At 39.3% G+C, this 27503-nt stretch overlaps 1 protein-coding gene across 3 annotated transcripts in view; it reads left to right on the forward strand.

Annotated features, from left to right (window-relative positions):
• Window positions 1-27503, forward strand: part of USP25 (ubiquitin specific peptidase 25) — a 76931-nt gene that overhangs the window by 5592 nt on the left and 43836 nt on the right. For all 3 annotated transcript variants that reach the window (XM_048492967.1, XM_048492968.1, XM_048492970.1), the window contains exons 2-7: window positions 8472-8549; window positions 10643-10787; window positions 12647-12770; window positions 16549-16711; window positions 24459-24545; window positions 25952-26089. In XM_048492967.1, the coding sequence (XP_048348924.1) occupies window positions 8472-8549; window positions 10643-10787; window positions 12647-12770; window positions 16549-16711; window positions 24459-24545; window positions 25952-26089 (735 nt within the window). The remainder of the gene's footprint in view (window positions 1-8471; window positions 8550-10642; window positions 10788-12646; window positions 12771-16548; window positions 16712-24458; window positions 24546-25951; window positions 26090-27503) is intronic.

The following is a 27503-nucleotide window of genomic DNA, read 5'->3' on the forward strand; positions in this document are numbered from 1 at the left end:
GGTTGAATCCACACCATTTTTTTCTATTAGCTTTGAACTCCTGCCGAGAAGAAGATAAAGGTGGTAGCAGAGGTGGGATCTAACCAGTTCTCACCACTTCTCTAGAAGTGGTTACTAATTTTTTCTGAATACTAAAGCAACCTCCCTGCCCAATAGGGACTGGAGGTGCGTGCGTGCGGCGGCGCCACTGTTTGAATCTCACCATCAGAACCTGTTATTAAAATTTTTGGATCCCACCACTGGGTGGTAGTATCCTATATGTGTGTGTGTTAAGGGCAGGTGATAAATATTTCATTTGAAGAGGCATTGCTGCCCATTTGGAGTCCCAAGAAGTCAGAAGCTTTTAAATCCAGAACAGTCTGGATTTTTAAAATACTTTCTTAAACTTACACAGGGATTTTTCAAACTTTTATGCTATACAAGCTCTTACTAACAAATTAGTCTAAAAGTCATATTGTTTGGTATTTCTGCAGAATAACCATTTGTTTGAAAACTTTGTTGCTGTTCAGTAAGGTAGACTTATTGGTAACAATGTTTTGTTTCTCTTCATCTATCAATATTGCCATCTGAAGTCTTCATATCCACATCTTAATTCTTTGACAAAGTATGATTGGATTGAGATAGTAAGGTATATTTCTTGAATATTATACTATGAAATAAAAGTAGCTTCTATTATGTGAAATGTGACATACAAATATCTGTGTGAAAGCAAGGAAGTGATTGTTTTATTGATGTGAGCCTTGTAAAACACTTCTTAAATTATCAGGATAAATCACCTGTGGAAATGGAGAAAGGAAGATGGAACACGTTAATATAGTAACTCCTTTGGGTCTGTGTGGCAAGGAGTTACTATCAGTAGTGGTGCAAAAGCAGAACCCTACAATTTCCTATTATTGCCACTTGTTCTAGCTTTTCGTGTTTTTAAGAGTCTCTACTTAATATGAGACTATAAATATGTAGTACTCAGGAACCAGGCCCTTCCGGCTTGACTAATTCTTTCCCATAGTGTAAGCCTGTAAAAGAATGTTGTCAGATATGTATTGCTAACAGTGGATGCCATTGCATCTTATTACATAAAATGTACTTGCTGGCTGCAGTTTACATTAAAGAACAGTCAATTAGATGATGAAGTTGTTACCAAGACAACTGCAATTTAATAGTCTAGGCCTCTCCTTTCTAAAACAAAAATAGCTTCTGATCTACAAGTCTGTAATATAGAAACTGTTCAGAATTTGATAGTCAATTCTACATTTGGGGCTCAATATAGATAAAATACAGCACGCATACAAAAATTATCATACAAAAGAAGTTGGTATCCAAAGCTGATGGAGATTACATGTCTAACAAACTATTCTAGTTCCACGTCTATACCTTTGTCCATTTAAGGGAAGTATTATACTCAGTTAATTTTTCTCATGTGCATTATATGGTAAACTTTAATTGTTATACATTTTGTGATAGCACCCTGGAACTGTCTTCCTCAGCCAAAACCCTTTAGGTTTGTGGATTAAGCATAATTCAGAAATATAAGAGAAATTGAAAATCTGTACTCAAAAATTAAATTAAAATATTAGTTGGAATATGTTTAATGGGGTAATTAATAATTTAAATCTCACTTGTATTCAGATCTCTTGAAGCATAAGAGATCTCTTGAAACATAAGAGAACAATAATTATCTTACATATTAATATTATCTTACATGTTAATATTATCTTAGATATTAAAATTATCTTAGATATTAATATTATCATCTGGAAGAGCAGGTGCATTGGCTCCCATATATACTTCATGTAAAAAATAATGCAGACAGCACACATGTATGTTCAGATTTAACCATTCTTCTATTTGGAGGATTACATAAGTGAACATATAAGTCACTGTCCAGTCATACATGCAGAATGTGAGACTTGCAGGGGAGGGGGTTCCTGTTCTTTCTCCCACTTGCTCTATAGGCTGTTTGCTTTCCAGGCTAGTTACTACAGCAGGTTCTGCTCTTTCCTACGTCTCCAGCATGTACTGCTACCAACAGTGCCTGACAGGTTTATTCAGTGGTGGATGGTGGCAAGGAAGGCAGCCCTCAGAAGGGCTTCGACTAGCACAGGGGTCGAGAACCTTTTTCACTCAAAGAGCCATTTGGCTCCCTTGCCAAGGTTTTTTTCCAAATAAATATCTATTTCCCTGATCTTGTGAAAACTAGAGAGCTCTTTCTGATTTTTACAAGCATCTCATAGCTTTGGATTTAGTGATTTTTATACCAGATTTAGTGATTTTTATACCAGATTTAGAAAGACCTATATGTGTGTGAATGAACTGTGTTGTGATTAAGAAATAATCATATTTGAATGGTGTGTGAGTTACTTGTTTCAGAATTGTGAGTGAAAATAAATACTGGATGTAAGAAGAGATGCTCTATTGTGGTCTTCCATGTCCTATGTTTGCAGGAGAAGTAACAATATTCAAGTTTCTTACATTAAGAGGCACTTAATAGTACCTACTTAATTTTTCTCATACCTGGAAATACCTGTTTTTATCAATGGTGTTGTAAAATTCTTTGCATTTAATAATTTATTTTGAGATTATTGATAATTGGCTCTGCAAAAATGCCTTTTGCAGAAATGCCTTTTGCACTTTAGCATTCAATGCCATAGAAATGCCAGTGGCTCTAGCCAGGAGGACAGTAGCCAAGTCCAAGGCTAGGCCAGATGCATCAGATCTTGGAAGCTAAACAAGGTTAGCCCAAGTTAGTATTTGGATGAGAGACCACCAAGGACGTCTAAGGAAGATCACAAAGGGTTGCTACCCAAAGACAAGCAATGGCCAACCACCTCTGTTGCTCTCTTCCCTTGAAAACCTAGCGGGATCACCGTAAGTTGACTGCTGCTTGATGGCACTTTCTACCACTTTCTTGGCTTTAGAGGGGTTGTTTCTTTCAATTCTCCTTCTTCCCACTCCTCAGACTCAGACTGTTTGCAGGAAGAGATGAAAAGCCTGCAGGGGCGGACAGAAGGGCAATTGATAAGACTCCTGGACACAAAGAAGAGAAAGTTTTCTTACTGAAAACTTTTCAAAATAATTCCCACTTTCCATTTTGAGCAGATGTTGGAATGGCTGGAGGGACGGGGGCCAGACTACAGGAACCAGGCAGTGTCTAAATGCTTTCAGTTTCAAGGATGAATAACCGATCCTAATTTCTAATTATGCAAGAAGTGTCAAAGGATTAGAGAGAGAGAAGCCTCACAGAGCAGGAGATTCAGGATAGCTGTGTATCTCTCTTACTCACGTATGGGCAGAAGTGGAGGCTTGCAAGTTCTGTTTCCCCACAGTGGCTAAAAACTGTATTATGCATTTCTTGGTGTCTTTAATTATAGTCACTGCTGACTTTTGTATTGTACATCTGAAGTAAGCACTGAATAGATAGTGTTTTCTGGAATAATGTTTGAAATAAGCCAAATATTTTGACATATTGAAATATTTTAAAATCTTATTACATAATGTACCAACTGTTCTAACAGTTTCAGTGTTTCAGTTTTTAATACATATCAGCTGAGGTTTGTTATATCTGACTGGAGTTCCAATCTCAGCATGGTGATTCGCTTTGTAGCTTTGAAGAAGGACGTAGCTTGTTGTAACATCTTTGAATTCAAAAAGGGACTTTCTAAAATAATTTTAAAAGTTTTGAAAGAGAAAACACATATCTTCTCATTTTTTCTGAATTGTATAAAATATGTAATGATGGTGAACAAATGAATAATCGTGTGAAAAAAGTGGATTTCATAGTAACCCATAGGTCCCCAGACCTAACTTTGATTTCATCTCACAAAAAAGATGAAATTTAAATGAAAGTTTTTTAAAATATAGAAGTAAAGTTGTTGTTGTAGTAATTGTTCTATGACTCATCTTTCTATAATCTCAAAATTAAAATAATATTAGAATCAATAGCACAAATTGTTTAACTTTATAAAGAACTGATACACTGATTTGCTTCCATTTATACATTCCTGGAAACAATCCAGTAACTTTGCATTCCAATACAGTGTGCTGTTGTACTGAGCGCATAGTATCCAGTGTTCATAGTATCCAGTGGTGAACTTCTAAAGTCTCAGAGTATAGTTTGGACTGGCATGGGGCTTGTTTTAGGAAGATACTGAATGCTTGATCCAAAGAACTTTCAGGTTTTCTACTATGAACACATACAGACACAGAAACCCCATGATGTTTCTCACTGGCAAATGAAAATATCTGGGTGGCTTCTGTACATTGATTATGCTTCAGATGCAGTTTAATCCTTGAGGGTGCATAACTATTTGTACTGTTGTAATTAAAGTTGCTTTTTGGAATGATTTCGCCCATGTGAAACTTACTGGTTTTTCATCCAGCACGTAGGATAGCTACTGTTGATGGAAAGTACTGTATAGACTCACTGATAAGTGCATTCATTGTGATTAGATTATTGAGGTTATTGAAACCTTTTATCCCTTGTAAACTAAAACAATGCTTCTCTTACAAACAGATGTCACACTAACTTAATTCGATAGAATGATTCTCTAGTTCTTTCTCAAAAGACTGTTAGCAAAACAAGCTGAGAGGATTTCAGTATACCGAGAGCAGTGTTGCAACGTGTTCAGAATTTTGGATTTGTAAGACCCATATTTGAATCTTCCATGCTGCCATAGAACCTTACTGGGTGACCTTGGGCCAGTTACTCAGCTTAACCAACCTCACAGGGTTGTTGTGAGGATAAAGCCAGTGTGGTGTAGTGGTTAAGAGCAGGTGAGCTCCGATCTGGAGAACCAGGGTTGTTTCCCCATTCATCCTCATGAGTGGCATGAATCTGGTGGACCAGATTTCTTTCCATACTCCTACATTCCTGTTGGGTGACCCTGGGCTAGTCACAGTTCATTCAGAATGATTAGGGGTACACTAATAAGTAATTCTCATATTTGGGCAATAAAAGTTGAGCTTCATTTCTTCATGCTGTGACTTTTTTATTATGTCAAAATCTAGTTCTTCTTATATATCAATTTTTCCAAAAATTTCAATTTTTCAGGGGAAAAACATTTTTGTCCTGTGGCTTCAAAATTTGCTGCGGCTTCAAAATTTCCAGAGATTATGACCTGGATATGTCAGGCTAGCCTGACCTCGTGAGATCTCAAAAGCTAAGCAGGGTCAGCCATGGTCAGTATTTGAAAGGGAGACCACCAAGGAATGCCAGGGTCATGATGCAGAAGCAGGCAGACCACATCTGAATGTCTCTTACCTTAAAAATCCTACAGTGTTACCACAAGGAAGTTTTGACTTGACAGTAAAAAAAGAGTATTTTTGTCATTTCCCTTTCCCCCCCCTGGGATTTGGAATGCTGCCTTTTGTACCTCCTTGCCATTTCATTAGTAGTTCTGTTTTCTGGCCATTCTGTTTCTTTGGTGTTGTGCCAGCCAATGACAATGTCAACCATTTTGCTTGGCATTCTTTGAGCACGACTGCTACACAGTGAAGGAACAGTAAAGGCTAGGCCATGAAACTGCCTTCTCTTCCTCTGTGTAGTACAGGTTGTAGTTGAGCGGACTGAGGTAAGAATAAGTTCACATATTTCTTCTACAGTGAGAAGAAGAACGAACTAGGTAAGATATGAGATAATACATAATAAAAATAATTACACACATGAGAATTGAGGATCAAATTTCTGAGCCTTGATATAATTTTACTGTGTGCAAAATATGACTGCTTTCTGCCATTTTCTTGAAATTTGGTTGGAAGGGGAAAGTAAGTTACATCTGGAAATGTATTTCCTTGAAACTGGGAAACTAGAGGAAACAAGAGGCCCAAGACCTGCTAGAATTATAAAAGAGTAAAAGCATGAATTAAGGCGACTCTTCTATAGTTGTTAGAGGTAGAAGCTAACAGAAAGTCAAAACAGTTGAAGAAGAAAATCACAATCTCTGCTGACATGTGTGTTCTTGATGATTTTTTGCTTTTAAGTTCTCTTCAAAATGTGGGAAACATCATATCATGTTTCATGAAACAGGTATCTATGAATTTCTTATTTGAATGTCATATTATATGGCAAGTGTTCTCCAAAGAAAAGGCATATAGAGCAATCCTAAAGAGTTACTGTTCTAAGTCTATTGAACTAATGAGAATTTTACTGCTAGCTGATTAAATTTTATTTTCTATCAACAGTTCTGTGGTATTTTCTGTGAAAATGTAAGAGATTAAGGTACATGCAAATCAAGGCCAATTTCCCTTAGTAGATTTTTCCAATTATGAATACGATATTGTTATAAGCATTTTGAAAATGATCAGTTTACTAATGATCAGAGGCATCTGCCTCTGTATCTAATGCTGCTGCTGACAGGGGCTAAAACTAGTTTTCATTCAAAATCTACAAATGCAACCTAAATTCTACCTTGCTTTTACTTTAAGTGACATTGCTACAGTTTTACAATTATGCAGCGTTGGTTATTCTAATATTTTACAAAACTGAAGAGAGTAAAGTGTTAAATATTTACCTTTTACTGTTTTCTATTCTTTAGAAGATTACATATAAATTTATTTTTCTTCAGTATGAAAATGACTGAGAACATTGTTGAAAGTACTTTGAGCACTAAGTTATTCTAGTGTTTCATTCTGATATTTTCAATTTCATTGTTCGAGAGAAAAATGTCTCAGTTGCTTTCCTGTTATCTTTATGCTCCTTCTTTCTAGCCCTGAAACTGTTAGTGTGTTCTCTCTCTTGTCTGAATTAGGTTCATGCTGTTTCTAAATGGAAATGGTTAACATCTGTTGAGGCTCTTTTGGCAGTCTATGTGGGAAAGTTTGGTGTTTGTCCAGTTCTGAGGGGATAAATGTCTGCATTAGACAGACCATAGTCATAATCAGGGTTTTGTTGGCAGCAGAAAGTGAAGTGCAGAGTGAACTTGAAATCAAACTCCATTGAATACCCTCATGACAATATTTACCTGGCTGTTTCTTGACAATGTACGTGTTCAAATGATATATTTTTTTGCCGTGTTTGCCATCAAGTTACAGCTGTGGGATTGTCAAGGCAAGAGACTTTGAGAGTTGGTTTGCCATTGCCTGCCTCTACATCATGACCCTGGTATTCTTGGTTGTCTCCCATCCAAATGTTATCCAGGGCTAAATGTGTGTGACTGGCTAAAGGTCACCCAGCGAGCCTCCGTGACATGAGCAGAGATTTGAAACTGGGTCCTAGTCTGACACCTTAACCAATACACCATGATGATTAATATTTACTAAACTAAAATTTGCTGATTAGAATCTTCCTTCTGAAAAAGAAAATAGGATTTATCATTTGGATTGAAAACCTGTTGCTCTAGGAATTGCTGGAAAATAGAGGGCCCGCATGGTGTAGTGATTAAGAGCAGTGGACTTGAATGTGGAGAACTGGGTTTGATTCCCCACTCTTCCACATGATGTTTCCTGGGTGACCATGGACCAGAGCGTAGGGGGAGAAAATGGTGCCTGGGCATCCCCTGCACTCCCTCCCCCATTCCCCACTTACCTTTTTCTGCTGGCTGAAAACAGCTTTCTGCTAGCTGAAAACAGGCCTGGCTGGTGGAATGGTGCCAGGCCTGGCAAGGGGGGAAGGGGGCGAGGTCAGAGGTGATTTTCTGCCCCCACCGGCACACCCCTGGTGCACGGCATACCCCCGCCCCCTTATAGTTCTGCCACTGCCTTGGGCTAGTCACAGTTCTTTTAGCCCGACCTACCTCAAAAGATATCTGTTGTGGGAAGGTGAAGGGAAGGCAATTGTAAGCTGCATTGAGACTCCTTATCGTTGAGAAAAGCAGGGTATAAATCTAAATTCTTCCTCCTTCTTTCACTCCCCCTGGGAGTGATGCAGTTCCATTGTACCAATTATTTTTAAAATTATTTTTCTACTGCTGGCTGACAGAGAGACAGAATACTAATTTTTATTTTCTAATGCTAAGTTAACATTTTAATGTAGTCTATTCTATTACAATTCATTGTGTAGTGGTATTTTTATGTGGCTAGTAAGCATATTTTTTCCTGGCTTGAAGGCTCATAATTTAGCTTAGCGAGCCATGTTGAAATAGAGGAGACTCATGAAGAATACAAAGAGATGTTAGACGGAATAGCCTAGGGTTTTATTTTTTGCACTTTTTTCATTGAGATGCAGTGTAGTCTACTGTTTTTTTAACTTAGTGTCTGCTAAACTAAATACTTTGTATAAAAATAGTTTAAACCAATCAGATGGCCCCTGTCTAGCCCGGTCTTCTTAGAACTTGGAAACTAGTGGTTCAACCCTGGCTAGTACTTGTATGGGAGACCACCAAGGAGGTCCAAGAGAGACCACTGAAAGTTGCTATGCAGAGGTAGGGAAACCTCTGTTTTTCTGTTCCCTACTATAAGTTGACTTTGACTTGATGGCACACCCACCACAAGCTAAATGTTTGAAACTGCAATTCTAACCATCTTTTTAAATTCTTCAGCACCAGCAGACACTTTTGAATCAGCTGAGAGAGATCACTGGCATCAATGATACTCAAGTGCTGCAGCAGGCCTTAAAGGTATGGTGCCTTGGAAAGATTACTGGGTTTATATTTGCCCATTCTTAAGATTAGATTTTTTTTTTTGCTATTATATAGATGTTGAAAAAATTTCATATAAGCCCTCTAAAGATCATGAGGTAGACTGTAAATGGTTAAATATAGGATTTATACATAGCTTATGAAGTTCATAGTTTGCGTGTAACAGCCTATAGTAGGCCATACACCAATTTTTAAAAAACGACAGCAAACTGCAAAACAAAATTTTGCCTCATCTCCTACACAGTTTTGATTTAGACCATTAAGAAGCAACCTTAATTTCACACTATCAGGGAAAGGGTCACATTTAACTATTCATGTAATCAGAAACTTGTTCCTTTCTGCTTCATATTTAGGACAGTCAAAAAACACATGCACAGATGAATCGAGTACATTCATTTGACAATCACAGAATCTTTGATTTGAAGGAGTTTGTGAATAATGGCCCTTCATCTAGGTTGTTGGAAGTGTATTACAGCGTGCAATTTTCCAAATCTAAAAAACCAAACAAAATTTGGATAATTAGGGTACATAAATTCCAACAAGTAAATGAATTTAGATACTTAGGAATAGTTTTCCAATCAAATATGCAATGGTTTAAACATATCAAATACTTTAAACAGAAAGTGGATTTAATACAACTGGCTTTAAGGAAATTTTTCTCTATTAAAGGTGCTCAGTATATTCCATCACTTCTAAAAGCTTATAAGGTTTTGATATTATTGCATATTCTGTATGGCTCCCAGATTTGCTTTAAGGGTCCAATACAGCAACTTGAAAAACTACAATTAACCTTTTTTCATAAATTACTGGCCTTTCCATTGTGTATCACTTCTGATGTAATATGATTTGAACTTGCCCTTCCTAAAATTTTGATTTTGATGTGGAAAGTATTATAAATTATAAGTATCACTTATCTAGTAATTTTCACACATTCCATGAGACACATGCCCTGAGAAAGTGTTCTCCATTAAATTTAAGTATTAAACCTGCTGCTAATGCTGTTTTATCTTTGTTATTTCTCTGTGTTAACAGTCCTTCAATTGAGATGAGCATACACACACATATATACATACACAACTTATGTAAACAATACCCATAATGAAATCTGTCATTAAAATGTCTTTCTTTGAATGAAGAACCCTTGTGCTAACTCACTGGAATGCATGTGTAATGAGGAAAAATAAAAGAATATGCCATATTGCTGGTGTTCAAAGTAAGCTTTTTTGGGCTGTTTTTAATTTAGCAGTAGATGTAAACTCAGACTATTTATCCCTTGGTTGCATTAGGTATACAAGAACTTGTGTAATGAAGTTTATATCTCCCTGTGTCATGTGCTGCGTTTATTTCAGAGTATTTGTGCACTTATAAAATTATGACCCATTCAGTTTACTTGAATAGTGAACGTTATGTCCACATGACTAATTATTCAAAGTGGAACCAATGCTTGAAAATAGCCTTTAGACCTTTGAAGCCTTGCCACCACTTAAAGGTGAGAAGGAACAGAAAGGTTTTCTCTTACCACTTTAATTAACAGGTTGTCCAGTTGGTTTTTACTTGCACTGTGCTGCGTCTCTTAAAAATGTTTAAATGGGACTTACCAAATCATTAATTGCAGAGATGGCAAAATGCAGTATAATCTGAGAAGGTAGTCTTGCTATGGAATTAATAATTAGAGTAAAAATAAAAATTAATATGCCTTACATAAAAATGTTAAGGCGTTCAGTAAATATGAATTCTTTATCACTAATTACTACTTTGTATATTTCAAAAATTACCTAAGAGCCATGCATATATTAGTTGAAATTAAGCACTTTTCATTTTATTAATTTCAGATGCCAAGTTAAGCTCTGTGCTAAAACTTCTCCACTGTATTTAGTGGAACTGAATTTTAGCTCTGGCAACTCTGTGTCCTGAGATGTGACTGTATGTATTTAATGTTTAATTGAAGAAAGTTCATAGCATAATTTGTAATTTAAAGAACTAAATTTTCCTGATTTTGATGTTCGAAGTCATTCAGATTGCCTGATCATTGATAATGAATGGTTGACAACTTTGTTTTCTCACATTTAAAGGACAGCAATGGAAACCTGGAATTAGCAGTGGCTTTTCTTACTGCAAAGAATGCTAAGATTCCTCAGCAGGAAGAGACAACATACTATCAAACAGCACTTCCTGCCAATGACAGATACATCAGTGTAGGCAGCCAAGCAGATACAAGTAAGTGTCTTTTTCTCTGTATAACTAAAGTAGGCTGACCAGCCGACCGTCACGCCTTTGGACAATTTGTCCCGCGTCCCGTGGGTTCTACAAATTGTCCCGATTTTGGGGAGGCTGCTGCACTGCCTTGGTGCGCCCGGCCGCAGGAGCGCATGGCCTTCTGGGGCTTGCCATTTGCCGCTCTGTCACAGGGCGGCAAACGGTGAGCCCCAGAAGCCCGTGCGCTTCTGCTGCTGCGCGCATGCGGCCGCCTCCCCGTCCTGGATCACAAAGGTGACCATCTGGTCACCTTAAACTAAAGCATCCCACCAAACTAATGTTTTCAGGAGAATTATTAGTGAGCCAGACGTTTCTATTTATTTTACTTCACTTGTCCTCCACTTTTATTCCTAACTGAGATCCAGAGTGACTTGCTATTCCACTCCACTTCTGAGTTTGTTTAATATTTTTCATTTAAAAAATACTGGGTTTAATGGAAAAAATTTAGTTAATTTTCAAGAAGCTACATTGAGTGCCCACTGCATTATGGGTACTGCTTTTCTCCATAAAAATGTGAGTAGACACTAGGGGTACTTTTTTTGTTTAAGGATGTATTTGGCAAGGAATTGGCATGTTGGCCATAGATTGTGAATTTTTGTCATCAAAGGTCATTGAAATTGAAATATTTGCAATGTTTCATGACTCTATTCTGGACTTTCTTCCCATCTGAGTTCTACCATTGGCCTGTTATTGATATGTATTTTACCACTAAATTGGGACTATAACAGTGCTTCTGATGGAGGTGTTTATTCCTATTTATTGAAGGTAAAGGTTAATTTGTATGAACTAAGTAGTTAGAATTTCCTTATCAGGAAAAACTGCAGTCTTTCTGTTATTGCTCTGGCAGTCTGTAAAAAATAGTCATCAGATTCTGATTGTGTGGTGGCTTGACCAGAAACTGTACAAAACATAATTTCTATATAAGTAAATATACAGACAGTAGTAACAGAAATCCATGCCTAATTCTGTTGGATTTCTGGTTCTAATTTCTGGTGCAATAGTGAAGTTATATTTTATGCTTGGACTCTCAAAGTTCTTTTCTTTTGAGTATGGGTATCACTGTTACTGCTTCACTGGCTCTTTCTTAACCACTTCCCCTGCACTTAATTCCTTATCATTTGTGAGAGGTCTGTTGTAATTGACCAAGCTGTTTGTCATGGGTGTGTGACATTTTTATGCAGCCAAGGACTTTTTCTTTTAATGTGTTTCCATAAATGTTGTGTAATGTCTATAAAACATATTTCACAGTTTCTATAATGGATGCAGGCTACGAAATATAAAATTATGTTTCAACACTGTAAAGTTTCTGTTGTTGATATTTGAAAAGGTACTGGCTTTATTAAGTGATATAAGGAAGTTTTACAGATTTTTAAGGCCAGAAATAATTACTAAGCATGCTTTAGAACATAATATTTTGCACCAGCCTAAGCCTGTTTTCACTGAAATAATATTCACTAGGTTTCAGTTATAGCTTCATCATGTGCAGAAAAAGCTAAAATATAAGCAGTGGTGGGCTACTGAACTAGCTGTTCAAAAGGAAAAAAAACTTTCCTGATGTTATGCTTGTGTTACTTGAAGTTCTCCACTTCCCCTTTGCCCCTACTTTCTGTTAATGTAAGTTATTTTAGGAATAATGTTTAAAAGCAATTTTCCAAATGTTTATGTATGCCAGTAGGATCACCCATTGAGATCCATTCATACAGGTTATTTTTAAATGACATTTTTATCTTTGTATAACTTGGTTTTCTGCTACCTGCAATAAAATTACTTTTCACTCTATTTTATTTTTAATTTTAAGAAAAATAGCTTTTTTTTTCCAGATGTAATTGATCTCACAGGAGATGACAAAGATGATCTTCAGAGGGCAATTGCCCTTAGTTTGGAGGAATCAAACAGGGCATTTAGGGAGACAGGAATAACAGATGAAGAGCAAGCCATTAGCAGGTAATCAATTATGTGTGATATTTTTTCAAAAGACAAATAGAGATATATTCGTTTTGCTGAGGAGACATACATTTCACTTATCTGGTTTCACTGTTTTTTAAAGTGTTGTTTTAGTTCATTGTGTCCTGTATATTGAAAATCAGTTTCTACATCTTTAGTCCTTTATTCATGCACTTATCTGTACTAAAAGTAGCTATTTTTTCAGAGAATTAGACAGTGGTGGAGTTAAAATAATTTAACAACTGGTTCTGGTGGTGGGATTTAAATAATTTAACAGCTGTTTGTTTACAAGCACCATTTTAACAGCCGGTTCTGCCGAAGTGGTGCGAACCTGCTGAATCCCACCACTGGAAGTAGACCTAAAATACCAGAAGTCTAATGGCAGTTTCTCTTTCGAATCCTAGAAGTACCTCAGAATTCCATTCCTGGATGAAAATATATGGGAAAGATGTACCAGTGTCCACTGGTGTAGCACTTCCGGGTGTTGTGCGCATACCCATGTGTGAATCACCAGTAAACACTGGCATACTTTTCTGGAACATTACTAATGTTGCCTAAAATGCTTCCTAGAAAACTGGATAGCTTGGAAGCATTGCACCCCAGTAAGATGATCTCTTGGATGCTGTTCTTTTTTTCACTTCCAGGTTGTTACAACACCCAAAATCATTCCTGTCTTTTTTTTTAAGTCTTATTTTGTATGTGGTTATTTGGAAGCATCTATCATAGACATGACAGAGAAATGGGTATCTGAATCTGTGCAGTACACCACTGTTAAAAACACTGAGATCTTATTTTTCCAGTAATACAAAATGTTTCTCCAAACTATAGAAATATATAACTGTATATGCTGTTTTCCACCAAAAGATTTAAGCTCAATTGTGAATTAATCCACTGCTTCTTCCTGGACCGTATTTGTAGTGGAATGCTCACCTAGTGCCCATCTAGTTCTGCTTCCCCACCTTTTGAATGCTTGTGAACATTAAATAATCATTTTTAAATGCCGCTTTAATCAAAACTTGATTCTGCAGAAGAATAAAGTTTGTTTATCCTGGTGATCCCACCCACGTGTTATTTTTTTCTTCTTTTTTTGATTTGAGGGAAGTGTTTTCATAGAGTTGCAGAGTGTATATTAGAATAGCAAATTGAAAGTAATGGGTGGGGTCAGGTCTATGTGTTATAGGGAGCCAGCGTGATGTAGTGGTTAAGAGCAGGTGGATTCTAATTTGGAAAACTGGGTTTGATTCCCCACTCCTGCACTTGAGTGGCAGAGGATTATCTGCTGAACCAGATGTTTTTCTGCATTCCTACATTCCTGCTGGGTGACCTTGGGCTAGTCATAGTTCTTTGAAACTCTCAGCCCCACCTACCTGACAAGGTGTCTATTGTGGGGAGAGGAAGGAAAAGTAAAAAAAATGTTCATATGAATGGGGTCTGTCTAACTAGTTTATACTATGGGGCTTAGGCAGTGGTGGGATTCTAAAAATACGGTAACTGGTTCGCCCCCACCCCCGCTGCACGCCACCTTCTTGCCTACTTACCTTTGCCAGCAGAGGAGGGTGGTGGCGGTCTTGAGCATCCTGGGAGGGCCGGGCTGAGGGGTGGCAGGGGAGTCTGCTGTGGGCTACCCTTCAGCGGCCGCACCAGGCTGCTCTGGCTGAAGGGCTGAGGGGATGGGCAGCCCACCCAAGCAAGCCCCATCCCCCTGGCCTTCCTTCAGGGCCTGGGGAGGGCAGGAGGCAGCCTGAAGGAAGGATAGGGGGATGGGACTTGCTTGGGCATGTGCTGTGCTGCAGCCGCTAGTCCCCATCCCCTCGTCCCAGCCTTTCAACCGGAGCAGCCTGGCATGGCCGGGCTGAGGGGCGACCCTGTGGTTGGCTCCCTGGTCGCTCCTCAGCCTGGCCCCACCAGGCTGCCCGAGACTGCCGCCACCCTCCTCTGCCGGCTAAGGTAAGTGGGCAGCGCTGGGGGGGGGGGTAGAGCAAAGGGCTCCGGGTTGGCTCAGCTCTCCTCCCTGCCCTGGACTCCCGGGACAAGGAGGAGAGCTGAGCCAGGCAGCGCTGGGGGATGGTGGAGCAAAAACCCCTGTTGCCCCATCTCCCAGGGGAGGGGGAGCGAGGGGGCTTTTAACAACCAGTTCTCCCAAACTGGGCTAAACCGGCTGAATCCCACCACTGGATTTAGACATACTGAATAGCAATTAACAATAAACAAAAAACATTGTATGTCCTGCTGCTTAAGAACACAAATACACAAACTTTGATGCTTACTAACTAATTTACTAAGTGAATAGGAAAGTGAAATTAATTGCACTACTGTCTAAAACAGCTATGAACATATATAAATACAAAATGTTACAAAAAGTACAACTACTAACAATATACTTACATAGGAACAATAAGATCTAGGAATTCTTTATGTTTTTACTGTGTACTGAAACACATTGAATTTAAAGATACAGTCCTTGACTGTCAGCATGCATGAAGGACTTAGTGGTCACAATAACTGTACACCTTCTTTAGGAATGCAAAAATATCAAGAATTAGGCATTCTAAAATGCCATTCATGATAATGAGACATTTTCATAAGCTCTTCCTCAGTAGAATGCTGACCACTAGGTATAGTAATAGTTCTCTGCGCTGTGACAATGGAAAGCAAAACTAGATTGTACAGCATAACACAACAGAAAAATATTATTATAATTCCATGCATATGAACTTACATTGGGTAATTTAATGTCACATCAATGCAGCAACTTTCAACAGTTCCTAAAGCACTGAATACAGGACACGATCAGGTGTAGCATGCAGAGAACCTTCTTAGCATCCTTAAATAGGTTAACTAACTTAAATAGGTTAACTGATCGTGCTGATAGCATCCTGCCCAGATTTTTATAGGTTTTAAATAAAAGCAGATTATTTTGGGGACAGAACAGAGAATTAGCAGTTTTATGTGGAGACATGATAAAATGTACCAGTTGGGTGCCTGAAATTCAGCAATACATTATACAGTTTAAGATTACTTGTAATTAACACACCGTTTAATAACCCATAGAGTTTCTGCAGCCAAAACATTAGCTTTTGTGAGTACTTTTTAAGGAAGTGGTATACTAGAGATCTCACTATAAATAAGAGGTATAAAGAGGTCCACCTTATGCAGTGTTTTTAGTATGCTGTCATAAAACTATGACACTTGGATTAATGGCAGATTAAAGATTACACCTGTTACTTTACCTTTTGTAAAGCATTTCAAAAAACCCTGTAGACCCATAAAATCTGTTTCTGCATTGCTGTCACATATTAATTAATTAATTAATGGATTTTGTAGACTGCCCAACCCCCGAAAGGCTCTGGGCAGTGTACAGTAATGGACAGTGCAAAATAAAATACAAATTATAAACATTAAACATTAAAATCCCTTAAAACACAATAGCAGCATTATCATAAAACCCATTTTAATCTATCAATGACGTCTGATCCTAAGGCCAGGAGGGGACCATCAATGCCAAAATTAGAGATGTAATACAGGGCAGTGCCAGAGATGGTATAAAACCTAGTGTGGGGGCATCAAAAGGGTGCCCTGCACTACCCTTTCAATATGCCTGAATGTAAAGATTTTTTTAAATAGGTGATGTACTGGCCTACATGTGGCTGTGGAATTGCAGACCCCTAACCTAGTCAACATTCTATGCAAGACAATGCCTTTTTTAACTGCTTTGTTTGTGTGTGATGCTACTATAACACATTGTTCCTTCTTTCCACTACTACTTGTATTTTCTAAGAGTTTTAGAAGCCAGCATAGCAGAAAACAAAGCAAGCCTAAAAAGAACGCATCCAGAAGTGTGGAGTGACTCGCCGAACCCTTATGATAGAAAACGTCAAGATAATTGCCCAGTGGGATTAAAAAATGTTGGCAATACATGTTGGTTCAGTGCAGTTATTCAGGTAAACAAATTCATAGATTTTTCTTAATTTCTCAATTGCCATTTATGCCAATAATAAGAATTGTTTGGAAGACAAAATGATAATACTGTGTGGCAAATGAATGTAATGCTACCAACTTGCAGAACTGACTAAATTCAACAAAATGGAAACTTACACTATATTGTTTCCAGTGTGTATATTTTTATGTTCATATGCGAGAAATCTGATTTTTTTAGAACAGAAACATGCAACAACAGTAATAATGAATAAATTTTATTTTAAGCCAATATTTTTTGTAATAATGGTCATATCAAAACCTTCCTGAAGTACAGTGTGTTATGTTTGACATTGTTAATGATACTGTCTTTGGAGATAAAACTATCAGTCTAGAAATCACTAAGAATAGGACCCTTTTTTAATGGTCTGCCCTGAATTCCTCCCAGAGGTTAAGATACAAATCTACTTCACTGACACTTTTCTGAAGGCTATGTAAACATCAGTTTATATTTTGGACCTTTGATTGTTAGAATCCTTTTAAATACTATATTCTGCTTTATAAGACTTGCACATTCATTTCAGAATTGAACTTCTGTTGTTTGCTGTTTTGTATTTTATTAAATGATTGCTATGATTGCAGAGTTCCAAAATACAATAATTTCTTCACAAGAATCTTTTAAGAAACTGCATTTCTTTTTTTGTATTTTGTCAGAGTCCCAATTCCTGATAATTCAATACTTCTTCTCTGAGTTGGGAAGACATCTTTCTGGGTAATTTTCAGCATTGACCTGTGAAACAGAAACTAGATCTTTCTGCTTCCTGTATCTTGAGAGAGTTACCCATAAATCCCTCAGTCTTTTTCCTGCCATAGGAAGAGCAGTTATGTATTGCCTGTCCTCTTACAACCTTATTCTTTTTCTGTTCCTTTCTGTTTGTGTCCTACCCTCTCCTTATCTTTCTGCTGCCTTGGTCTCACCTCATACAAGGGTTTTTCCCATCACTCTTGGCTTGTGCCTTTGATGCTGCCTTGGTCTGCCTTGGTCTCACCTCATACAAGTGTTGCCTTGGTCTCACCTCATGCCTTGGTCTCACCTGCCTTGGTCTCACCTGCTGCCTTGTCTCACCTCATACAAGTGTTTTTCCATCACTCTTGGCTTGTGCCCATGGACTGATCTGCTGTTTCTGGAGCCGGCATGAAGGCTGCAGAGGAACAAGAAGGAGAGGGTAGCGAGGTCAGCTTACTCTTTGATCAAGAGGATGAACACTTGGCAGTGGCAGTGCCTGCACACAAGGAAAGCCAGACGAGCATGTCCCAGCTATGGGCTGGACCTGAGCAAAAATGCAGCGGTGTCATCTTAATGTGCCTCTCAGCGTGCCAAAATCAACAGGGAAGACAAGATAATTGTCCTGTGTGTAGGACCATCATTTCCAGTACAAAATGATGTCGTTTGGACTCTGCACTGCTCCTTGAGTGGTCTTAAAGCTCCTGATCAACTTGGTGGTGATCCTTTTGGAGCAGGGTATTCATTTATACCCTCACCTTAACAGCGTCTTAATTTGGTCACTGTCCCTTCAGCAAGCCAAGATCAATTCTTAGAGAGTCCTTCATGATCTGGCCCAGCTCGGCTTCCTGGTGAATCATTCCAAATGCTACTTGTATCCAACTCAATCTTTGGAACATCTAGGGGCCATCATTAATATGACCAAGGGAGCACTGTTTTTCACTGGAGCAGTTGCTATGTTCATATCAGTATCAGTATCAAGTAGCTCACTGAGTAGAGAAATCCTTCATGATGCCAGCATCTATCAAACATGACCTTCATTGTGGTTCACCTCGCCTTAGAACCACCAACTACCCAGGTTTTTCACGAGGTTCTTATGCAATCAGACAGAAGCAGTGGACCCTCTGGCGTTGGACTGAGAACTCTTCTACGCATTCTCCTAATCCCAGGAAGATCAGAGAACAGAAGGCGGGAGTGATTGTAGTGGCTCCCTTTTGGCCCAGGAGACATTGGTTTTCCATGATCCAGCAGATGTCCATGGTTGCACCGTTCAGATTGTCAGACTAGATTTTCTGTAGCAAGGTCCCCTTTTCCATCCCAACCCAGGCAGGCTACAACTAGCCACCTGGAAACTGAACTCTGACACACACCACAATTGGGGCTTAGCTCACAGGTAACTAGCAGGTAGAAGGAAGCCTATCACCAGGATATATGATTATATCTGAAGGTCTTCATTTGCTGGAGCAGGTGCAAGGGAGTCAACCACATGTCTCCATCCCTGCCGGCTGTCTTACAGTTTCTCCAAGATGGTGTGGAGCAGGGTCTTACCCAGTGGTGGAATTCAGCAGGTTCGCACCACTTCGGCAGAACCGGTTGTTAAAATGGTGCTTGTAAACAATCCATTGTTAAATTATTTGAATTCCCACCATCAGAACCGGCTGTTAAATTATTTGAATCCCACCACTGGTCTTACCCCAAAAAAACAGGTGGCAGCCATAGCCACCATAATTCCTAACTTAGAAGGCTCACCATTCTCCTCACCTGGCTCGCTTTCTCAAAGGAGTCACTACTAATGAGTCTCCTCAGATACATAGGTTCCTGACTTGGAGGCTGAACATGGTATTCAGCATGTGGGCAAAAGCTTCATTTGAACTGATCTGAGACATTCTTATGAAGTTCTTCAAATAAAAACAGTGTTCCTCATCACAGTCAGTTCTGCTAGTTGGGTCTCCATACTGTTGGTCGATCCAAATCTATGCATTTATCATAGATACATAGTGGTCCTTCACATTTTACCACCTGGCAGCATCACCATGCACTTGGTACGCAGGTAGCGTCAAATGCAGCCTTAGCCAAAAATGTTTCACTGGAAGAAATTTGTAAAGCGACTACTTGTTCCTCCTTTTCTAACTTTATTTGACATTACAAAGTCGACAAGTTCAGTGGGTTTTGGGAGACTTATGCTTCAAAACGTCCATGAAGGCAAACCTGATGGCCCACCTGGCACAATTTAGTACGACTCTTGGAGATTCCAGAAAGAAGTCTTCCTACCTCAGAGGAACAGCCATTGGTTCTTACTTGTGAAGGGTCCTTCTCCTCTGATCGTCAGAGGATATCTTGCCATTCCCATGTCATCGGAGATAAGACAGGCAACACCTATACCTGATGTGATGAGTACCTGTGATGAGAACACAATGCCATGATTTTCATTCTGTTTCCTGTACATGTCCAAGCCAGTACATGTCCAAGAAATGAAAACTGAACCTTGGAACTAATCTCTCACTAATTCTGAACATTATACAGTTTGGTTGATACATTGTTGCAACCCATGTCTACACTATACATCATAAAAACATTCAAAATAAACTCCCATATATGAACTTGTTAAATCCAGACATTTAAACATTTTTGATTTGACAGTTTTGTATTAAATTAGCAGAAAAACCCATTTCAGATTGCAGTGAAATGTACTCTGTCAAGGTGGGGTGGTGGTGGAGAGTGCAGTGGTCTTCTGTGCCCCCCCCCATTCTCCTTTCAGCCACCGTGGGCTGAAGGGAAGCGATCATCCCTCTTCCATTCAGCTTTAGTCAATTGAGAAAGAGAAAGAAGGAGCTGTGCCTGTGTTCTATTGATACAGAAGGAGACACCATGGCAGGGGGCAAGGAGGGTGGATGGAGGGGAGGGAGACGACCACGAATCTTCAACAAATTGGCATGCAGGACAGTCATGTGTGGCCATTGGTTGAGGGTTCTTACACCCTGCATGCCCATTGGTCGAGGGTTTGTTCACATGTTAGTCAATTATATAGGGTAATATGTGCAGCATTGTGTGTCCAATATTTCTTGTTTTTTAAATGGTGGTCTGACAGCCAAATTAGATTATGTTTCAGATAGCCACCACTGTTTATGGCATGTGGGATAATTTTGGACATTAGCTACTGCAGTATTCATTTAATCACAGGACCGAAGGCTCCTTAGGTTACATCAACTGTGTGACAATATTTCATACTTTCCCTAGGGATCCTTTGAAACCTGGCACATTTTTATTGAGGTCAGAAGTATATCTTGTGGGCTTCACTAATCAGTGCAATGCTTTGCTATGTGTAGTAATATTAAAATAAAATGAAAACCATTTTATTCTGCTGCTGTTACAACTGTTCTTTTGGAACATTGTAGTAACATGTGGTGAGTTTCCTGGGTGTTCCTTTGCTTGTCACCATTTCCAACTTGTGTCAGCATTTCTGTATATTTGTTCCGTCAGAGATTTGTCATCTTCTAGAAAGGAGAAGCTGTTTTCAGCATGTAGTTACAAATATAACCAGCTTTTTTTGAATGCTCAGGTGTCACAGCTTAGCAAAGATCAGAATTTGGGGTTACATATTTATTCATCTTAGCAGTGCTGAACATGAGGATTCAAGATCAATGTTTTCCATACGTTTTATTAAAAGCTGCTTCGAAACCTTTTAGACATATGAAACTAACTTCCACTAGCTGTTTAGTCTTTTACTATTTCTAGTTTTGACTTTTCTTTTTCCCCCTCTGTGATTGCACAATAACAGTAACTTATCTTCTGATGACAGCACAAACTTTCTGCTGCAGCAGAGTTATAAAGAATCTGGCTTGAAACCCATTTTGTACAGACTCCTTCATTGCTTATGAGCAGGGGTATATTCTCACAATGCTCTTTCATCTTGCTTCGTTGCATATTGGAGGACAACTTATGGCTCCCCCCCTTATTATTGCCATAGTTATAGTAAAAGGTCTAATATTTGTGAAGATTTTAGCTTTAAAATATTCCAACGTCATGGAATTGATCACCAAATCATAGTTTTGCAAGTAAGAACGTTTCGTTGTTGTTGTTGTTGTTGTTGTTGTTGTTGGTTGATTTCATAGCTGCCAGTTCTTTAGCTGGTTGTTGGCCTTTCATTTCAATTCAAGCCTCACCCAGAGGCCCAGGAAGTTGTAATGTATCGATGTGGTATTCGAGTGGATCCCAGCAGGGCTGCCTTCTGAATTTGACAGGTGTTAATTTTGTTGACTTGAAGACGTTTCAAGTGTCTTCCCAGTTGTTAGCCATTCATCGATTTCACCCTTTTACATGGTTTCACTGAACTGCTTGACCAGGTGAACTGGTTAGGTATTTGAGCCAGAAGCCTCAGTTGATCATGTCCTGGTACCGTCCAGTTTTTCACTTTCTTCCTTTGATTTGTTATCATATCAGTTGTTATTTACAGCTCTTGCATTTGTTTTTGGCCACATTTTCTTGAAATATTTTATCCACTGCGCTTTTCTGTTATAATTCTTCTTGTTTTCCCACAAATCTTTCCAAAACTGAAGTGTTGCATTTTTCTCTATTTTTTTGCTTTCAACATTGATCTTTGTGTTGAGGCTTTGGTAGAAATGCCTTTGGTCTGATCGAAATTGCTGATTTTGCCTGTACTGGACATTTCTTGCTTCATATCTTTCAATTTTTCTTGCTGTGGCTGTTATTTGTTGTTTAGTGATCTCCAGTGCTTCTTCCATTAGCCTAGTGTAGACCTGTTTCCAGATACCAGGGATCTGTTAATTTCAGCCTCTGTCAGCATGGCCAATTGGGCATGCTGACAGAGGCTGATGGGAATTGTAGTTCCTGAACATCTGGAGAGCCGCAGGTTCCCTACCCCTGTTCTAGTGTCTAGCCAGTACCTTCTTATGGTGACCCCATAGGGTTTTCATGGCCATTGCCTGCCTTCATGTCATGACCCTGGTTGGAATATATATGTTGGAATGGCTGAAGGCAACTTTGCTAATAAATTAACAGATTACTATATACAAAGAAGGTAATTATAGTAGTCCATAATTGTCTGTGTATGTGAATTCAAAGCTACTTGGGTTTTTGGAGTAGAAATTTGTAATCACATATGTTATATGTAACTGTTCTGATATTACAGAATTAATGCACAAAGGAAAAAAATCTAAGGTAGGGGAAATCCTGTCAATTATAGCTGAAATTTCAAAGGAAAATACAGAAACAAAAATCATTTTTGCATATGCTGATTTTCCCTCAAAACATGTACCAATTTTTAATCAAATTCAGCATTTCACAACTCTGTATCTACTCTTTCTGTTCTTCCCTCTCTTTAAATATGATCTTAACTTTGGTAGCATTGTAACCTGATCTTATTTTGACTGTGCTGCTTCAGCACAAGAACCTGAAGCAATAGTCTCTGGCCACTAGTAAAATGCCTTTCTACTCGTATACTCATGTGTAGCCATAATCAGTCTTGCATAGTTTCAAGGCAAACTCCATGTTAAGGCAGTTTTCAGGCTGGTTTCCCTTAAGTGTACCACTTTTTTGTTCCAAATATAAAAAGCTAATAAGAGTTTATTTCTCCCCTCATCCTGTGACTCTACCTTGTGCAAGGAAAGTGTTTTGAAAGATCAACTTTTTCCAGAGGTAAACTGTAACTACCTTGTGCAAGTAAATTGCCTTGAAAGAGCAACTTTTTCCAGCACTTCCTTTCCACTGGCAGAAAGGCCAACTTGGTGTAGTGGTTAAGAGCAGGTGGACTTAAATCTGCAGAACTGTGTTTGATTCCCCACTCCTCTACCTGAGTGGCAGACTCTTATCTGGTGGACTGGATTTGTTCCCCCCTCCTACAAATAAAGCCTGCTGGGTGACCTTGGGCTAGTCACAATCCTTTCAGAACTATCTCAGCTCCACCTACCTCACAAGGTTTCTGTTGTGGGAAAGGGAAGGGGTTTGGAAGCCTCTTTGACTCTCCTTACTATAGAGAAAGGATAGGGTGGGGGTATCAATCCAAATTATTATTGTTCTTCTTCACACTAAAGGAGAGAGCATGTCATATCTTGTTTCCAGATCCTGGGTCTCCTAAACTGCAGGACTAATTTGGTGTTCAATGGCCTTTAATAGGTATGCATGTGAGAATGTTCCGCTTAGTTTCCAAAGATCCAGCCCTAGACCTTGATCCTGTGCTAAATGATGCAGAGAACCATTGTGTGATATATTTATTAACTTTATCACTACTTCAGACTTAACATGTCCAATGAATTTTATTCCCCCCCCCCCTCAAAAAAATACCAAGAATCATGCTGGCCAATACCTGATCAATAAGAGGCAATTTTTATTCACCAGCAGTAACTAGATGACCTGTCCATGACAAGCCTTGAATTCCTTGGGCTAGCTCATTGACTCCAGGGAATTAGGAGAAGGAGACAGACAAGAGATGGCTGTACCTTTAGCATCTAGTAGTCAGAAATAGGCTATCTCTGTATACATTTAACTCTGGTTTTCACATGACATCTTGATGTTGGAATCAATTTGTTAATCAGGTTTGGCTGGGGACAACTTTAACATTCATCCTGTTGCCCAACTGTTCAAAGGTCATGTTTTGGTTCTTTGCATATCACTGTTTCATTTTAAATATAGAATCAAGACTAACTCTCTTGGATTTCTTCTTGCCTGTCTAATCCAAAAGAATTTAGACAAGAGTGATCACTGAATACTCTTTCGTTTTACTATTTTGGCATAAGACTCTGATATTCTTTGAAAATAGTTGTGTGATTCATAGCTTTCACAAAACTATTTTTGTGTTCTGCGGTTCAGAATTTACATGAGAATTATGTTCTTAAAATACAAATATGAAACGCATTTGGATACAACCCAAAACCTGTTAGATACTTAATTTTTTCAGTGTATTCATGTTTCAATGACTCATTAATATTTTGAGGAAAAAAAGTTGTACAAAAATTATTGTTTTTTTCCCCCAGTCATTATTTCACCTGCTGGAATTCCGAAGACTAGTCTTGAATTATAGTCCTCCTGCGAGTGCTCAAGATCTGCCCCGGAACCAAAAGGTATAAGTGTAAATATACCTTGATTATGCAGTAATACAATGTTCTTTTTATGTCCTGTATTGCATTCTGTCGTCTTTCAGTTTTGGAATATTTCCAATTAGTTGTTGGAAGTGAAGTTTATATAGATACCATTAGATTATGGTTTATGAGATTACAGATTATAAAATCAGATCCATGGGCTATTTATAAGTAAAGTTAGGATTGATATAGATGAACATACTGAGAGATCTTTTTTGCTTTTATCATATCTGGTGACTTGCTATATGATATTTATGACCTAATTTTCAGTGTGGTATGGACATATGCAAATCACATATTCTACCACTTGGGCCTTGTTCCTCCCCAGAGAGCTAATGATCCTGAATAAACATATGTAAATTATTTTATTGAGTCAGACCATGGATCCATCTTCTCAGTATTGTCTGCAATGCCTTTCAAAGGCCTTGGGCAAAGAGAGGTCTTTCCCAGCCTCTATAACCGAAACTTTTAGTCAGTGATGGCAGGCATTGAACTTAGGATCTTCTGTGTGAGACATTACTATCTATTAACTGTTTTCTGTGTAGTAGTTCTGAAGTAATTGAAATAACCGTGGGGCTTTGCTTTGAGGTATTGGAATGTGGTTTTAAATTTAGCATTTGCTATATAGCTATCCTGGTGATGCTCTTTCTATAGAAGAGATGTGGTATTGCCTCAGGGCTGAAACAAGCAAATGTTTGATTTTTAATGCATTCATTGTATTACTGATTTGGAAAGGATATTTAAAATCTTTGTGAGAAGAGGAGTGTGAATGATACAGTGACACAACTGGTTAGATCCTAATTCTGATTAGTTTTATTAAAACACTTCTACTCCCACCACCACCACCCCCTTTTCCCCTATGAAAGTGTCAAGGCATTTACAGAAATAAATGGATTTTTCTGAAAGCCCTCTGTGCAGTCCGAAAAGTATCTGCTGAGTTGGGTATATCTACAAACCAAATGCATGTGGCATGGGAAACTCAAGTAAGAAGGCAAGAATCCGAAAAATCTGCCGTTCCCGCTTATATAAGTGAAATAACCTCAGAATCAGTTCTGAGGTTTGGTTTGCTTATGTAAGGAGAAAGTAGAGCCAGACATGCCTCTATGTGTGTGTCTGATTTTGCTCTTCTTGCTGAGCCCCCTTCCAGTCTGCATGGAATCTTTTTCCTGAAGATCATTCAAACATAATTCAGGCCTTTTTGAAGAGCGCAGAGTGAAGCTGGGGTAAGGAGAAAGTGGAGAAGAGCAATTTCATTCATTCCTTCCATTCATGGAAAGCAGGATTTCGCCCCAAAGTTTTTGGAGGCTTTACAATATGATACTAATTTAAAAGCTACAGTGTTTAGAAGGGGAAAATAACTTCATTATTTACATTCATTTTGAATACAGGAACATAGAAATTTGCCTTTTATGCGTGAATTAAGATACCTATTTGCACTTCTTTTTGGCTCCAAAAGAAAATATGTTGATCCATCAAGAGCTGTTGAAATTCTTAAAGATGCATTCAAGTCCAATGACTCCCAGCAGGTAATGTATTAATAATCTAAATGTTTAAACTACTGAGACCCATTTTTGCAGAACTGACCGGTTATAGAATGATTCAATTCACATGAATATCAGTGGACGTTTACAAATATATTAAGAAATCTAGCAACAGAGCCCATAGTAGGGAAGATGCAATGGGCCCTAGCCAAGGGTGGAAGAGGAAGCATCTCCCTCTGTAATGGGCTTTACTGGGACTGTAGCACCCCTTCTCTGCTCCTGGTGTGACATTTGCCACCTACCTGTGTCTGTGGCTTGTGGGTGGGAGAGATTGGACAGGTGTGGCTTGGGGTAGATGTGAAAATGAGGATAGATGGAGAGTGGAGAGGAGTGTTTGGAGGCTTGGTGGGGAGGAGGATGGCAATGTGAGGCTTGGGGTGGGGGAGAATGGATCAGAGTGGCTGGGGTGGTGGGGGTTGAAAGGTGAGGCTTGGGTGGTGGATTGGAGTGTGGAACGGAGTGGCTTCAGTTGAGATAGGTTGGAAAGGCGAGCGTTGTGATGGGGAGAGTGGTAAGCTGGGGGTTGGGTTGAGGGTTGAAAGGTAAGGCTTGGGATGAGGGGAGGGTTAAAAGGTGTGGCTAAAGGTGGGGGAATGGTTGGAAGTGAGTATCAGGGTTGGGAGGGTTGGAAGATGAGGTTTGGGGTGGTGGGGGGGTTGAAAGGTGAGGCTTGGGATGAGGGGCTTGGAAGGTATGCCTAAAGGTGGGGAAGGATTGAAAGGTGAGGCTTGGGGTAGTGAGAGGGTGGAAAGGTGAGACTTGGGATGGTGGGAGGGTAGAAAGGTAAGGCTTGGAATGGGGGTTGAAAGGTGTGGCTAACGGTGGGAGAGGGTTGGAAGGTGAGGTTTGGGGTGGTGGGAGAGTGAACGGTGGGGGAGTGTTAGAAGATGTTGCTTGGGGTGGGGAGAGGGTGGCAAGGTTAATATTGGGTGGGGAGGGTGACAAAGTGAGGCTTGAGGTGATGGGAGGGTGGAAGGGTGAGGCTTGGGGTGGGGGATTGGAAGGTGCAGCTAAGGATGGGGAGATGTTTAGAAAGTGAGGCTTGGGTGGTGGGAGAATGGAAAGGTGAGACTTGGGATGGGAGAGTGTTGGAAGGTATGACTTGGGATGGGGAGAGGGTGGCAAGGTATTAGGGTGGGTAAGGGTTGGAAGGTGATTATTGGGATGGCAGAGGATTTGAAGGTGACTGTTGGAGTGGGAGAGGGTCAAAAGTGAGGCTTGGGGTGGGGAGAGCTGGGAGGGCTTTCTTGGGCCCATTGATCAGGTGTCTGGGCCTGTGAATTATGTGTTCCATGGGCTGGGCTGGTTGTTGGGGATGAGGGTGAGACAGGTGGACTTTGCAGAGCCCATGGAGCAGCTGTTTTTGCAGGCCCTGCCTGCCTGTTGGGGTGAGGGGGAG

The sequence above is a fragment of the Sphaerodactylus townsendi genome, linkage group LG04 (assembly GCF_021028975.2).
Source record: "Sphaerodactylus townsendi isolate TG3544 linkage group LG04, MPM_Stown_v2.3, whole genome shotgun sequence".
Classification (NCBI taxonomy): Eukaryota; Metazoa; Chordata; class Lepidosauria; order Squamata; family Sphaerodactylidae; genus Sphaerodactylus; species Sphaerodactylus townsendi.